This window comes from Salminus brasiliensis, chromosome 1 (assembly GCF_030463535.1).
Source record: "Salminus brasiliensis chromosome 1, fSalBra1.hap2, whole genome shotgun sequence".
NCBI classification, from domain to species: domain Eukaryota; kingdom Metazoa; phylum Chordata; class Actinopteri; order Characiformes; family Bryconidae; genus Salminus; species Salminus brasiliensis.
In genome coordinates this window covers 18248673-18264502 of record NC_132878.1, presented here as the reverse complement: position 1 = coordinate 18264502, position 15830 = coordinate 18248673, and the positions used below count along the sequence as shown (strand labels likewise).

At 39.1% G+C, this 15830-nt stretch overlaps 1 protein-coding gene across 5 annotated transcripts in view; it reads right to left on the bottom strand.

The window, feature by feature from the left end:
* Positions 1-15830, bottom strand: part of fcho2 (FCH and mu domain containing endocytic adaptor 2) — an 84086-nt gene that overhangs the window by 24214 nt on the left and 44042 nt on the right. For all 5 annotated transcript variants that reach the window (XM_072673902.1, XM_072673918.1, XM_072673926.1 and 2 more), the window contains exons 8-14: positions 14223-14319; positions 6686-6733; positions 5947-6016; positions 5599-5623; positions 4784-4840; positions 4621-4678; positions 3566-3741 (exon numbers count right to left, since the gene is read on the bottom strand). In XM_072673902.1, coding sequence (XP_072530003.1) covers positions 3566-3741; positions 4621-4678; positions 4784-4840; positions 5599-5623; positions 5947-6016; positions 6686-6733; positions 14223-14319 — 531 coding nt within the window. The remainder of the gene's footprint in view (positions 1-3565; positions 3742-4620; positions 4679-4783; positions 4841-5598; positions 5624-5946; positions 6017-6685; positions 6734-14222; positions 14320-15830) is intronic.

Here is a 15830-nt window from a genome sequence, read left to right as displayed (position 1 = left end):
AAGCAGGGATAGTGTTGATTACTTCTTCTGTATGTTTTGGTTTGACCTTTCTTTGAAACGCCAGGAAAGGTGTTACGAGAGCGTGCAACTGTCGGTCAAGTTATATACAGCACATATACAGAGGGCAGAGCACATGCTGACTGAGGCGGTAGAGTAATGTTACAGAATTTTACACAAATATGACTCGAGTTATGTAGCGTTATGCCATTCTTCCTAGCATGGTCCTGGCAGCTTCACCAAGCTACATAGTGCAATTTCTAGTATGTCGAGCCTAGAGATGCAATGCTGGAGATGCTATTCTCTTTTACAGTCGGTGGAGCATTACAATGCTACTTAGCGTTGCTTTAAGACTTCTGCTTGTATTAACAGAGGTGAGATTGGTGACGGTCTAAACCCAGTGTTTGTTTGCAACATTTTTCACCTAACTAATCCTTTTATATAAACACTTGGAAATGTTATGAAGCTTAAAGATTTTTCAGGTTTGATGTAAATTAAACAAAGAGACAGACAAGCCTGGCTAGCAGAAGGGTGCCAATGTGTTAGATGCTAACAGTGCTAGATGCTGCCTATACTGAAAACAGCTCCCACAGAGACTCCGCCACACTTACCTATTGTATTTCATCTAAAAGGTACTAAATCTGAATCATGAAAGTTCAGTTTATCACAACAACTCTAAATTTACAGTATCGTTCGTTTGACTGATAGGTACACACAGTGTTAAGGTTCGACAGTACTGTAATAAAACAGCCCTGCGTGCGTGTCTGTCTGTCTGAAGAGAAACATTTAAAAACATCAAATTAAAAACAACTAAAAACAGGGACAGGAAGCACTGCTAAAGCGTTAAACCACAGGGACAGATAAAGCTGTAGGCATGGACACACACATGCAGAACAGCCAGGAATGGGTCCCATAGGCATGGTGTGGCAAATGGGTTCAATTACAGCTCCCAGGCCAAACACCCCACAAATACAGTAACATCAGAGGGAGAGCGAGCGAGGAAGAGAGTGAGAGAGAAGGGGTGGGGGGGGGGGGGGGGGGAGAGAAACAAAATAAATGAAAAATGGAAAGAAAAGCTTTCTCAATAATCCACAACAGATGACACAGCATTCGTCACTATTTATATTTCTGAACTCCCCAACAGTTAAACACATCTGTCAGCGAGAGAGAGAGAGCGAGAGAGAGAGAGAGAGAGAGAGAGAGAGAGAGCACAGGGGAAAAGTCTGAGGGACAGCAAGATGGAGAGACACAGAGAGAGAGAGAGAGAGAGAGAGAGAAAGAGAGAGAAAGAGAGAAACTCATGAAGACAAACAGTGAAAGCAGTTTTTTGGAGACGTGTGTAAATATTTTTTTCACTGAGTTTAATCTCAGCGTTCACTGGCTTCACTTGGAACATGGTGAAAAGAAAAGACCTGACTGGGGAAGAAAAAAGAAAAAAAAAAAACACTCCCTGAAAGACGCAGGTTCTGAATAGCACAAACACACTGCGCAGAGGAGGTGTGTAAAAGCAAACAGCCTGACTGAGTGCACTGACAATACAAGCACAACTCTACATCACTCTATCCATACACACACACACAGAGAGAGAGAGAGAGAGAGAGAGAGAGAGAGAGAGAGAGAGAGAGAAAGACATAAGAGAGCTACAAGGATTGAGGTCATGATGGACAACAAGATGGACTGTGCTGGGAAGTGTGTGAAGAAAGACAATCCAACCACCACAGGAGGTCTGTGGACAGCAGTGAAGAACACGCAAGAAGCAATTTATTTAGGGCATTTTAAAGGGAGTTTAGTATGTATTTTTATGTATTTTTATGTTAGTATGTATTATTATGTAGTATGTATTTAGTATGTATTAAAATTTGTAAACTGCTATTAAAATATGATGCATAAGCCGAAAGGTTCTTACTGACTAGGAAAAGCAACAGGAAAAAGCACTAATAGGAAAAGTCCTCCACTGGTCATTGTGTTATTGTCGCACTGTAAGGTCATAATAAGACCGTCAGTGATCAGTGGTCCTCTGGATGACAAGATTTATTTGATCTTTATATAAATAATAAATGATATATAAATATATAATAAACATTCTGACTTAGGCATTTAGCTTGCTGTTCCTCCACTCCCACAATGGAAGAGAGACAGAGAGAAAGATCTGATGGCACAAGAAAAATGGCAACATTAGTCAAGGATTGTGTCTATTTTTAACAATAACCGAAGTGTTTACCGAAAGTCTATGCAGCGGTTTTTTTTTTCCATATCAGCACTAGATTCATACACCATGCCCCTTTAAATACCCTACATCTTCATTTAGTACATTGATTCAATTTCTAACATTTGTCTTTTACATAATTATATCTATCAAAAACTACCATCAATCATTTTATATAACCATTTTCCAACCGCTTTTAATCTCTTAAAATGAAACGCTCTGTCACTGTGTATTTAAGACAGATATGTAAATTAGGTCTATTCTGATTGGCCACTCTGTATTTTGTGCCTCCTGAAGCACTCCTTATAATGTCAGTGTGAAAGGAGCGAATAGGCAAACATGTAAATGAGTCACAAAAAACAACACTTAATTCCAAACAGGCTGTTTCTGATGGTTAGATTATTTTCTGTGAATTGAGTGCACAGACTGAGGAGCACACAATGTCAAACTCTCTTATAAACAATAAGGAAGAAAACTGAGTTTTCTTGTGTGTGACCTTTAGGAAGGTCTTATTAAAATCTGAAACAATTTGAACTCATAGATGTTCTTAGTTGCCCACTTTGTTTTTTATTGCATTTTTGGTGATGAATCTTTGGTAAAAATCACCTCAAACTTCATTTTAACTGCCAGTATATTACAGTTTGCAACCACTGTGGAAGACTTTACAGTTTAAAAAACTGGAAGATATTCAGACAAATATATGCAAAATAAGACGTAACTGAGAGCTATGACAGCTGCATCGTTCAAAGTAGTGAACTGACCTAAAGACGTGTTTAATAATACAATCGTCAAAAGTCATTATGATAATAAAATTTTTCTTTAGGTCAGTGCAGTATTAAATATTATTTTATTAATTAATATTTTATTTCTTACTTTAACATAAAATATCTTGGCCAAACTTTAAAAAACAGTGATAGTGGTCAGTGCTTTGCGGTCAGTGCTGATAGAGCAGTCATGTACTGCCCCCAAGTGTCAGTAACATCAACTGAAGTGTTAAGAGAGAAGAGGAGGAGAGGGAGAGAGCAAGAGCGAGAGAGAGAGAGAGAGAGAGAGAGAGAGTGAATGGATGTTACGTTAGCCAATCAGAGCGCTCTTCCACCACACAGAGTAAGCCAGACAAATCACTTTGCATGTGGACGCAGTGACACAGTGTGAGTGTGAAGTGATAGGCCTGTTTCTGTGCTTTCACCTGTAAGTATATTTAATCATGTGCTTATATTCTCCTGTTTTTGCAGTATAACAGATTTTGCTGCTGAAACTTTACAATTATTGTAAAACAGTGAATACTTAAAGATGCCAATAAAAAAAACATTGCATATTGTGATGAATGTGTGTGTGTGTGTGTGTGTGTGTGTGTCTTACATTGGCCGAAGGGGAGAGGGTAATGTTGCCAATGGAAGCTTTCAGCTCGTCGATAGTGGCTTTGTGCTGGTGTGTGCCGTTATTCGGCTGCACAGGTTTGATCTCCACATGAAACTTCCTGCGCTCATCTTCTTCCTCTGAATCGCTGGACGAGTAGAAAGAGTTGTCTTTGGCATGTGGACAGAATCGTTAAGGAAGCAGGCAGAATAGAACAGAAAGAGGGCTCAAATAAACAAACAAAAGCGAAGGCATGAGGTACTGATGAAAATGGATCAGTGATTGATCAGAAGAAAAAGCAGAATAAAGGAAAGACTAAAAATAAATAAATAAATACAATAATAATAAAAATATATATAATATAATTAATATAAATCAATAATTGATATTGATATTATTTAGCTCTTAAAAATGCTATATATTGATTGTTCTGCTGATTATTTTGACAACAATCGAGTAATCTATGGATTATTTTGACTATTAATAAAGTAACCTACTAATTATTTTGGTAATTTATCAGGACAGGTTTTTAAAAACAAAACTTACTGCTTACTTTCATTTTCCCCCAATATTATAAAATGTTCGGTCATTTATTACCAGGTTCAAACTAAAAAGGATTTTACATTTTTTAACCTTTGGAATCCCACTGTATGTGTGGCAAAAACTGTATTACAGCATGTCTTTCAGGCTTTTTCTTACACTAAAAGCAGTAGGAGAACTGTATTTTCTGTGCATTATCCACATACCAACAGCCAACACCTCACTGTACAGGGAGGGTACATTTTTTAAAAACCTTTATTCTTTTAATTCATCTTAATTCTTTTTATTATCAACGTTATTGTGTTAACATAAGTCATTTGGGACAGCCCTAGTTGTGATAGCCCTTCACAATTAGAACCTTTGGTATAGAAAAGCACAAACTTTGACCAATACAAAATGTAGAATTATTGAATGCACAAAGAATCTGTAGCAGCGAGATGACATGGTAGAGCTGAAGATAACGACAGGAAACTATGTTAAACTGTCCAGTTTTTGACTAGGACTCCTATAAAGGATATCGTTTTCATTCACTTCTGGTCGGATGCAGAATCCCTCTTCATCCACCTGAGGCACGTTCTACACATTCAGCAAAAAAAACACAGCAGCATCACAATTTACTTCACCAACTTATTACGTATCGCTTACTGTAATGCTAGTTTCCAGACATTAGTCATAACTCACAGCATTTTGAAAATCTATGGCTCCATAAAAGTCTGGAGGTGCTCCGTTGGCAGTGTTCTGCAGAAGAAGAAAAAATATATAATAAACTAAATACAAATTCGAACAAATTGCATAACAAATTTTTATGTTTACTGTTATTTAAATCATTCATTATTCTTTTTACTCTTCACACGAAAACAAATATGCCTGCAGTGACTAAAAAATAACTTTATGCACACTTTATATATTCTGTTTAAAGTGAAAATAAACAAAAACAAACCCCTATTGATAATAAATGGCATATTATCGCATATTTGAGAGGAAACTGTATATTAATATCATGAATTTAATATATTGGGGGGGTTGAATAGTTTTTTGTTTTTTTATTATGTTAAATGATGCTGAATTAAAATAAGCAGGAGTCTTCTCTGCAGAGGATTAGTTCAATTATTTTCACTTTCAGAAAAATCACCAGGGTGATTGACCAGGGTGCACAAACTTTTGTATATGACTGTACATAAACTGTAAACTGCAAATGTTTAAGAATAAAGCTTAAGAATTAGCTTGACACTGAAGCAAACCAGCAAATTGTAAAGTTTCTTTAAAAATGCAGAAACTAAAAGGTCTTTTGACCAGTAGCCGGTTTGGTCAGACTCGCATAAGTGTGTGTGAGCTACAGGCTGTACAGTGAGCGCAGTATGTACTGTACACTTGCCATTTGTTAAAGAATTGTAATTTGATGGTTTAGGGCTCAATTTCATGGCCATGCAAAACCTTGCAAAACTTTTTTTTGGGCAAACATACAATATTTCAATACAAATACTTCATATACTTACAGTGGCTTCAACTTCTGTGGATTCACTATTTAAATAAAAAAGTAGCAAAAAAGTAAGATATTAATTTTTTTTTTTTGTGAAATCTGGTGTTACACATAAAGCCAACACCACTAATCACTAACATGAACATTACTGCTATCAGACACCAAGCAAGAAAGAGTAAAACAATTTAGTGAGGGTATAGTGAAACAAAGCAAAAATTCAACATCTGCACTGGACTATCCAGGAAATTTCTGTAAAGAACGACTACTGTAAATGAATGTGAGTGTGTTTAAGCTTAAATATCCATTTAGGAAGGTTTTCTTTTTAAGCATGAATACAGAGGAAGATGCTGTAATGCTCTCTTACGTGGAGTCTGTATCCTTGTCTTTCCGTCGGCCTGGAATGGTGAAGGGCTTCCTCTTTCTAGGTTTGGCCGCTAGATGAACAAATTATACTGATGTTACCCGACAGAACCTGAACGCAGCTAGCTACAATTACAGCCAGCCCTATTTCTTGGGTTTGTTGTTAAAGTGAGGCAAGTGTGCAGTTCAGTTCAGAAAGCTGTTTTTCCTTTGATAAACATTCGCAGATATAGATATTTAGAAGGTATAAACACTAGGGTTGTGTATTGGCAAGAACCTGGAAAACGACACACATCACAATACAGAGGTTCCATATATTCCATATCATATATTCGTTTTTTAACATATCATATTTAGAAAACACCATCATATGTACACATATATATATAAAAAAAAAACAACAACAGTACAACACTGCTTTCTAGTGGTCAGAGTTAAAATACAACACAAAACAAACCACTGTCTGCCACCAATCTATGCATGTATTTATTAAATATCAATGCTGTTAGAATTAATACAGTATTTTATTGTTAAAACAGAACATTGCAATACTTCAATATACCAATTTTTCTTACACCCCTAATAAGACCAGAAAATACATGTGGAATTCAATTCATTATAAATACAAAGCAAGACTAGGGTGTTATCCATTGCTTGTAATTACACTGAACTTGGCCTAAGTGTCTATTTCAAGTTAATTCAAGTATTCAGCTTCAGAAATCACTACATTTAAAGTCACATACCTTCAGTGGCAACAGTGGAGATGTTGCATTCCTCAAATTCAATGGGCCCTACGAGCACACAAAGCAAAGAGTTAATGAACAGTTGGGGTGTGGGTGTGTGTGGGGGGGGGCTGTGGTCTAAATAGGTAAAGGTAAAAAGGTAAAGGTGCACGTATTTGTCACTGTACACTGTACAGCGAAATGTGTCCTCTGCATTTAACAAATCTGTGGTAGTAAACACACACACACACACACACACACACACACACACACAAGTAGCTAAATAGCAGTGATAGCAGCTAAATCCGGGCAAATAAACTGAATGTACTGCAATGCAGGGAAGACAATATGAATCTCAACATGTCAGTAATTTCCTGTGTTTTTGTACATTTTAGTGCACCGTCAACTGCAGATGTCTGGTGGCCACCAGTAGGCAAGTTACAGGTAGAATATATAGCTGTATGTGCACACACCCACACCCATACTACTTGAGGGACTGAGAGCTGCAGCCAATGAAGGAATAAATAAACAAACTGAAATTAACCAATTCTGTGCAAACCTGAGCTGGTATAGAAGCAGCACAGATGCAAAGCTCCGTTCAGAATATTAATTAAAGCAGCAAAGAACAACACAGCACACGTTTCATTCCCTGCTCAGCAATCACACACAACATGCAGGTGTAACACACACACACACACACACACACACACACACAAACACACACACAAACACACACACACACACACACACACACACACACACACACACACAACCCTCCACTATGTATCATACATTCTGGCAATATCCTACAGAATGTATCATTGCTGTAACCTAACAATTTAAATCTTTATATTGTGTCAAAAAAAATTACATTCAGCATATATATCTTCAGGTGAGCATAGGTCCCCTTGTCGAAGGGGGAAGCTTTGATGTGGGCAGACTGTCATAAAAGCATTTCACTGCAAGTTATACTGTGTATGCCTATGTATGTGACAAATAAAATTTGATTTGATTTGATTTGAAGTCATGGTTTCTCTCTGGTACCAATGCCAGTGAGGCACCACCGTTATGCTGTTGGAAGCCACTGAATGTGAAAGAAAATGATATTTAGCACACTTAAGAGTAAACTGTAAATTGTAGCGTATCCAGAGGAGATCCAGAGAGCGTCTGGTTGCAGTTACTGCCTCTAAGTGAGTCTAAGGAAGGGGAGTTATTACTTTTTCCACACTTGGTAACTGGGTGTTAAACGTAAAGAAAAACAAACAAACAAACAAAAAAAACATGATGTATCACACTGTTACATTTCTGCCCTCTTAGGGTTCCTTCTAGGCAACATATTATGTGGTAAGAATCAACTTGTAATATACATGTGCAACTAATTTCTCTTGCCATTCAGTTCCATTGTTTCATTCAGTTCCATCGCCACAGGTATAAAATCAAGCATCCAGTCATGCAGTTGGCCTTAAGTGAAAGAAAAGTAGTGACAGAATAGGTGGTTTTAAAGAGCTCACTGAATTCCAGTCTGGTTCTATAATAGGATGTCACCACTGCAACAAGTGGTGAAAATGAACATTTCTTCTTTTCTAGATATTCCATGACTAACTGTGAGTGGTATTATTGAAAAGTGAAGGCGTTTAGGAACCACAGCAACTCAGCCACGAGGTGTCGGACCACATAAAGTTGCCACATACTGAGGCTCCTACTTACTCTGCTGACCAACTCTGTATTAACGGCTAAGGATTTAGACACACACACACACACACACACACACACACACACACACATATATACATACACACACATATACATATATATATATATACATATATATATATACATATATATATATATATATACATATATATACATATATATATATATATATATATATATATATATATATATATATATATATATATATATAATTCACAAGTAAAAAGGCTAGCTAGCACATCCTTGAGTTTTGGGCGGGAGAAATAATAAACTGAAGTTTTTTTTCTTATAATATCTCATTGTAGTTTAGAGAACTTTAGCCTCAAACATTCTTTCTCGAAGTTCTCGAGAGAGAGATGAGGGAGGGGTAAGAGATTGTTATGATAGTTATGAGACTGAATCCATATTTCAGCATAATATATATACACACATATATATACACACACACACACACACACACACACACACACACACACACACAATACAGGTAAAAGGGCAGACTGCCAGCGCTTCCGTGACTAGTCTAAGACTGAGGAGAATAGAAATGTCCTTAAGTGATCGGGTTGCTGTTAAGAGGCCTTTAGTGCGTTCCCTTTTGTGTTTACCAGTATAAAAGCTAATGCTTGTCCAAGAAATGAAGAACAGTTTTTTTTTTTTGCTCTACTAGCAGAGCGATCGCCCGGGGCGCTGTTACTACCGCACCAAAATGCCCTGACCTGAAAAAAAACCAAAGCACATGATACCAAACTCAGAGAGCAGCGGCGCTTCAGCAGACTTTCCCCTGAGAACAGCACGCAGCCGCGGCCCAGGCAAGCGGCCAGTCACGAGAGGAGCACAACACTTACTGACGAGGGGGTGGGGGAGTGCAGGGTACAGTATCACTGTTCCTGCTCTTCCCCTCTGTCCTACTCTGCTGCTGTTTGTTCGCTAGATCTCCTCCAATCCAAACAGCAGAGTGAAGGTGCTAAACAAAGCTCCTCAGACAAAGGAAGGCAGACTGTCGCTCCACTCAGCTTCATTTTTTAAAGCCCGCTCACTGACGGCCTGGCGAACACCAGTCTGTTTACAGACAGCTGTTCAGCTGTTTGACTCCAGAAATGTTGGCGTAGACTCAATGGACTGGACGGGAATCAAGAGTTTAATCTGAGAGTCAATTTTACTAAATATCTGACACGACTGTAATTAAGTACTTAATGCTAATGGTGTGAATGAAGGATCGTGAAGTATTACCTTCCTATGCTCCCACTTCAGGGTCAAGAGGTCAAGTTTAATTATATAACTTATTTGATCCTAATATGGTAATTTGTTATTTATTTTGTTGCATTTATTTATTTAATTTTTAGAGTCTGTTTTATTTTCTGCATAACAAAATAAGGACTATTTTCTTCAAAATATTGATTTAGTATAAATATACCTATGTGTAATACATTTTAATAAAATTTCCCACAAATTTCGAAATATAGATTTGCAATCATCAAATATAAACATCTTGACCAATAATCTTGCCCTAATATCAATATACAAAATACTATGTTACAGTCTTTAATTATAACCCATTTAGTAATCATTTTAGTTTTTTACATAAAAACTGATTAATGGCATAGAATATTAACTTATGTTCAAAAGATTGACTTAGTATCTTATAGACATAACTTAAAATAACTGAGTTAACTCAGAATTAAGCTAACTATTGACCTAAGATGAGAAAACAAAAATTATTTTCTAAAAATGTTAATATAAATTTTCAAGAATTAATTATTTTTTTTATCAAGGAATTGACATAGTATGACAATTATAAAATTTATAGAAAGTGAGTAATCATGTAGGGGTTGTAATAGTTGTAATAAAGTCTGAATACAGAATAACATTTTTATGCACTGCTGCCAGAAATAGAAGGAGCATAAAAAAAAAAAAAATACAAACGCAGGCACACGCTTAGCTATAGAATTACATAAATTGACAGTGTATTTAAATTGTATAAAAAATGTCCTCTATGTCCTTCTATGAAATACATGAATCTTTATATATCTTTATATATATATATATATATATATATATATATATATATATATATAAAGGGCCAAAATATTACTCTCTTATCGAGCAGTGCATTCCCAATGATTTTATGTAAGTAATGACACTGGGTGATGCAGCTGTTACAGGTATTAAATTCTTCAGATTTCTGGTTCCCATAATTTTCAGTGGAAATTTCCTTCAAATTTGGGGCTGTTAGCCGTAGACAGCACTTCTTAGCTACAATCCAGACCGAAATGGAAATACCCCACAAGGACGCCAAACAAATACACGCGTGAGGGTATATACATTTATACACGCAATCGGCCGCATGTGACCGCGTGTACTAGCGAAGCACGCGGTCATGCGTGTACGGGAGATGCTGTTGTAGACTGCGCGTGCGTGGTGGTGTGTGTCTGGGATGGGGAGTTTGCGTGCCTGGCTCGCTGCCAGTTAACAGCTCAGCTGGATCTCAGTGACCTCCTCTCTCCTCTCTCTCCTCCGTCTCCCCCCCCCTCTCTCTATCTCACCCCGCCAGTCCTCAGCGTGTCATTCCAGGATTGTTTCTGTGGTCTAAAGTTTGTTCAACCTCTCTCTGCTGATCACCGCGCCGGACGCGTTATTGTTCTGACAGCGGCGCAATCCCTAATGAACAGCTTGATACGGGGGCGGAATGCTTTGTTGGCCGAAACAGTTTTTAGCCTCAATTAATTCCGCTGTCACAACAAACCCGCACCCGAGCGCAAGCCCGGATGTTGCGTCTGGACCCCTAGGTCCACTGTGTGCTCACATACACACAGATTTATTCAATGTCAAAAAGTGGGGTCAAGGAGGTGACAAGGTAGGTTGTGTAATGCATTACAGTTCTTAACTCAGTGACATCACTAGTGTACTGTAAGTGTACATACTGAGGGAACCTGTTCATTTACAGAACCTTTTGCATAGCACCACAAAGGGCTCAATGTAAAAGGTCTCAGCCACAACATTAACCTCCTTGTTTCTACACTCACTGTCCATTACATCAGCTCTACCTACCATACAGGAGCACTGTGGAGTTCTGTAATTACAGACTGTAGTCCACCTGTTTCTCTGTATACTTCATCAGCCTCCTTTCACCCTGTTCTTCAATGGTCAGGACCCCACAGGACCACCACAGAGCCGGTAGAATTTGGGTGGTGGGTCATTCCCAGTGCTGCATTGACACTGACTGACATGGTGGTGCTGTGTCAGTTTGTGTTGTGCTGGTATGAGTAGATCAGACACAGCAGTGCTGCTGGAGTGTTTAAACGCTGTGTCCACTCACTGTCCGCTTAGCTCTATTAGACACTCATATTTAGTTGGCCCACCTTGTAGATGTAAAGGCAGAGACAGAAGCTCAGCTGTTGGTCTAGTCCTTCATCAGTGGTCACATGACACTGCCCACTGCTCTGACTGCATTTTCTACCATTTCGTTTTTCCATGCCAACAAAACCATGTGGGAAAATACATTGTAACAGTATTACAAGATAATAAACACACTAATAGAAACCGAATGTCTAGAATGTCACATGTATATCACTAAAAATAAAGGAATTATACTTCAGCATTGATTAATAGCACACCTTACCTGAAATATGTGGCTGTATTATTTATATTCATATTATTTATTTCATACATATTTTAACTGTGGGACAAATCATTCAGACTATCAGACTATACCCCTCAGTGGCAAAACAGCAGCACTTGAACCTGTAACTATGAAAATGCATATTGCTATCGTCACACAAAAGCCTTGTATCTCCACAATTCAGTGGACGTCAAAGCAAAAACATTTCACACCACTATTATAATTATAATTCCAGAGCATTTCAACTGATCTACTCATCAGATGGAGATATAAGGTTTTTGCATGACCGCAACAATATACAAAAGGTGCATTCTTAATTAACATGCATCCCCCGTTGCATGTTAACTCATTAAGAAATGAGTCAGAAAAAGATGGCGAGAGGTCAAGCAGTAGGGTCAGAAAGGAGAGCGCCGGAGAGAGGAGAAACATAACAGCAGAGTGAGTGCAGGGCGCGAGAGCTGAGCTGTGTTGAGGCCCATCAGACTCGATTGGTTTAATCTCCCGTAAAGGTGGGCAACCCTGACATTCCGCTTAGCATGTGACGCTGGAAGTTTGCATGTGACGGCTCGCTCTGCCTAAAGGCCCCCCGAGCAGAGAGCCCTTCCAAGGGTCACAGATTAGCAAAACCTCCTGTATAAACTCCGCCATGCTACAGCAATCAAGGGGGAAACTCTCGCAGAGTGTGTCTGCAGTGTAACAAGTGTGCGCGTTTTTAATCCCCAATAAAGGAAAGGGTATCATGCACGCTCAGTTGGCCAGTAATGCTCTGAATCTCTCACACCCATACACACACACACACATACACACACTTGGTATCATAAGACATTTTTTTTAAAAACTGTGTGAATGTTTCAAGATGAATGGATCCAAAAAGACTGGAAGTACAGACTGTGTCCATAACTGAAGGCAGCTGCCTCAAAGTCAAGGCATTTGCCTCGGCATTGACGCCTTGCTACCCCCTGCTGTCTCGTAAGTCAGTGCTCTAGAGGACAACACAGTGATGAAGTTATCTGTAACTGAATTAAAAAGGCAATAATATGTCCTGACGGTGTCAATACATTGATGACCACCCCGCTAGCTGTTAGCGTTTAGCTGTGTTAGCATTAACCAAATGCCATTTTAAATAGACTGTAGGAAGTCTGTAATACTGCACTTTGATTCGGACATGACTGGGAGCTTTCCCAATTCGGGAATACGGTCAGAGTAGGCAGCATTTGTTACATTTCAGACACAATCATAATCTTGGAAAGTAACGTCTCCAACCTTCTTCTGTAAACAGGGTTGTAGGGCAGGGTAAATGCATGTAAATGCTGTTTATGTATCTTTTTTTCCATTTCTAATAAAACAAAAGGTCAAAGTGAAGTCAGTCAGTTCTTGAAGGTGATGTGTTAAAAGCAGGAAAAAGGGCTGAGCCACATCTGAGCCACCATCACGTAGGTTTGTCCTGGTATGCAGCGGTCAGTACCTACCAAAAGTGCTCCAAGATAGAACAAGTGGAGAACCGGCAACAGGATCATGGGCACCTAAGGCTCACTGAAGCGATCCATGGAGGCCCCCACTAGGAGCCAGATACCACACGATGCCTTCAGAGGTCTTGCCTTGAATGGTCAAATCTGTTGTGTCGACATCTACTACTCGATATTAGGCACTACTGGTACTAATGCTATGGCTGATCAGTGTATAGTGCATGTAAACACAGTAAGATAAGTGAATTAAGGTTCAAACGGTGTTTAAATTTGAAACCCTGACAGCAGAGTTTCAAAGGCAGATCCTGTAGGGTAACTTCAGTGTCTTCCCTCCACTTACATTTCTAATTCAACTTAATGATGATCATGTAGCATGTTCACGGTTGTGTTATGTAATCTACCGTAGAGCAGCATCGTGCTCTCAGCCTCAACAGTCTGACAGAACTCAGTTATTTAAGATTTGTCTTATCGTACATCACTTCATCTACATCTCAGCTAGTTAAACAGTCCACCCTTGTGTATCAGGATGCATCATCAGAAAGTGATTTTCTTCATTTTTGAACGGAGAAACCTTACTAATAACAGTGCTTTTTCTCCAGAAAAGTGGTTAAAAACTCTCCAAACAAGAAACACAAGCTCGTAGAACTGCACATCTGCCCCAAGTGAGTGCTGTTAGCATTTCTTTATTTTTTAGCTAACATGAAGCAGTTTTATTTACATTCTCTAAAATACCACCCAGGGTGTTTATGTATTCTCTTACCTGGCCTCTCTTTTCCGGTCCCTTTGCTCTCAGCCAGTTTCTGGATTAGACTTTCCACAGAGGTATTGTCCATGTTGTTCACAAACTCTTTGTGCACCTGCATACAGAAATACTCCAAATTAAACTCATTTGCATTAAAAAAAATAACAGTTTAGAATCCATGTTGTAGAACATTAAGGGCATAGAAAGTATATTAATACAAAAATAACTGTGACACCAACACCAACACAAACAGCAGCACCCAATCTCTAAAACACAGAATATAATTAAATATATACACCAATGAAATTCAGACAAATTCAGTAAACCAAGACATGGTGATTACTTGTCCGACACTTGTCCTTTTTTAAGCTGCTAAACAAAAACAAAGCAGGTATACCTTTTTGACTATGATCCAGAAATCAGTATAGCACAAATTAGGTACAACGGTAGCCTAGGTTATATTATTTAACCACCTATTATCTAACCAACCAACTCCAGACGCCAGAATCACACCTACAATTACTGCAGTTAGTTTTCCGTCCTTTTATTTTCTGTGTATTTTGTCACGTTGAATAAACAAGGTTTGATGAAAATGACATAGAAGATGTAATAAAATGGTACAATGAAAAAAGGCCTTTTTTCAAATAAAGACCATAATTAAAATGTAATTAATATTTTTAGCCATTATGATCTACTGAAAAGTCTTGGGCGTGTCTGCTCGTGACTGATTGCAATATGGGAGGTCTACTAGTATAATGATATAATGCTGTACTCCCAGCATTATGGTACTGAAAATACTCCTAATGCTGCAGCACTGAAACTGGTGCCCGCAGGGGGATCTGACTTTAGCAAGGCATCCCAGACACTCACATGAAGAAGTGTGTGTGTTTTAGGGGGGTTGGGGAGGTTTCGAAAGGGTCTGTGCATTGAGGACTTAGCAAGTGACAGCCAGTGTCCTCAGGGGCAGTTTTTAATGCCTTTGTTTTTATAGCACTCAAAGCAGGTGACAAAAGCAATATGTTGGCGCTTCTTCCTCTGGTTGCTGAGACATCCTCCTCCCTCCAGAGCGCTAAGCACAGCTTTAAAACTCGTGTCAGAGGCTTACTGCCTCATCCAAAAGAGAGAGAGAGAGATCTGCCAGCATCTAGCCTTTGTTTTTAGTGCTTGCCCAGAGGGGGGTGCGGTTAATGCCGTGCGGTGTTGCGCTGTTTATCAGCTTGTTTGTTTGTTTGCTTGCTCGCTCTCAGGCCAGGGGAGAAGGAGCAGATGACGAGGCGCGAACTGGAAGTGCCCCCAGAGTGCCTCTGTCAGCTTCCCTCACGCAGCGAAACGTTCGTGATACTGGCAGTGTAACAAAGTCGTGCATACACACATGCACAAACGCAGGCACGCACGCACACACACACACACACACACTGTACCACCCCTACCCACTTCCGAATCCCTCTGGCGAAGTGGAGTACATTAGCCCTCCTAGTCCAGACACTAGGAGAGTAGAGAAGTGGGGGTGGGGGGGTATGCGTGCATGTTTGTGTGAGGTAAAGGCTTGCATGGCATACGCGAGCGGTCAGGTGCAACACACCCTCCCGTGAGAACGAGAGCGGTGTGATGTCACCATCTGCATGT